This window comes from Octopus bimaculoides, chromosome 17 (assembly GCF_001194135.2).
Source record: "Octopus bimaculoides isolate UCB-OBI-ISO-001 chromosome 17, ASM119413v2, whole genome shotgun sequence".
NCBI classification, from domain to species: Eukaryota; Metazoa; Mollusca; class Cephalopoda; order Octopoda; family Octopodidae; genus Octopus; species Octopus bimaculoides.
In genome coordinates this window covers 42,609,718-42,610,187 of record NC_068997.1, presented here as the reverse complement: position 1 = coordinate 42,610,187, position 470 = coordinate 42,609,718, and the positions used below count along the sequence as shown (strand labels likewise).

The 470-nt window shown below is 48.1% G+C and overlaps 1 protein-coding gene across 1 annotated transcript in view; it reads right to left on the bottom strand.

Moving 5' to 3' along the window:
- The window catches only part of LOC106878487 (chitin-binding domain protein cbd-1-like), a 46,367-nt gene that overhangs the window by 38,065 nt on the left and 7,832 nt on the right, over nucleotides 1-470 (bottom strand). The window contains exon 4 of the mRNA XM_052973901.1: nucleotides 45-432. Coding sequence (XP_052829861.1) covers nucleotides 45-432 — 388 coding nt within the window. The remainder of the gene's footprint in view (nucleotides 1-44; nucleotides 433-470) is intronic.

Below are 470 nucleotides of genomic sequence, written 5' to 3'. Positions count from 1 at the left end.
TGCTGCTGTTGATTCTGTTGTTGCTGCTGGTGTTGCTGCTGTTGATTCTGATGTTGCTGTTGCTGGTACTGCTGTTGATTCTGATGTTGCTGCTGATGTTGCTGCTGTTGATTCTGATGTTGCTGCTGTTGGTACTGCTGTTGATTCTGGTGTTGCTGCTGTTGATTCTGTTGTTGCTGCTGGTGTTGCTGCTGTTGATTCTGATGTTGCTGCAGGTGTTGCTGCTGTTGATGTTGCTGCAGGTGTTGCTGCTGTTGATTCTGATGTTGCTGCTGGTGTTGCTGCTGTTGATTCTGTTGTTGCTTCTGGTGTTGCTGCTGTTGATTCTGTTGTTGCTGCTGGTGTTGCTGCTGTTGATTCTGATGTTGCTGCTGGTGTTGCTGCTGTTGATTCTGATGTTGCTGCTGGTGTTGCTGCTGTTGATTCTGTTGTTGCTCCTGGTGCTGCTGCTGCTGATTCTGATGTTGCTG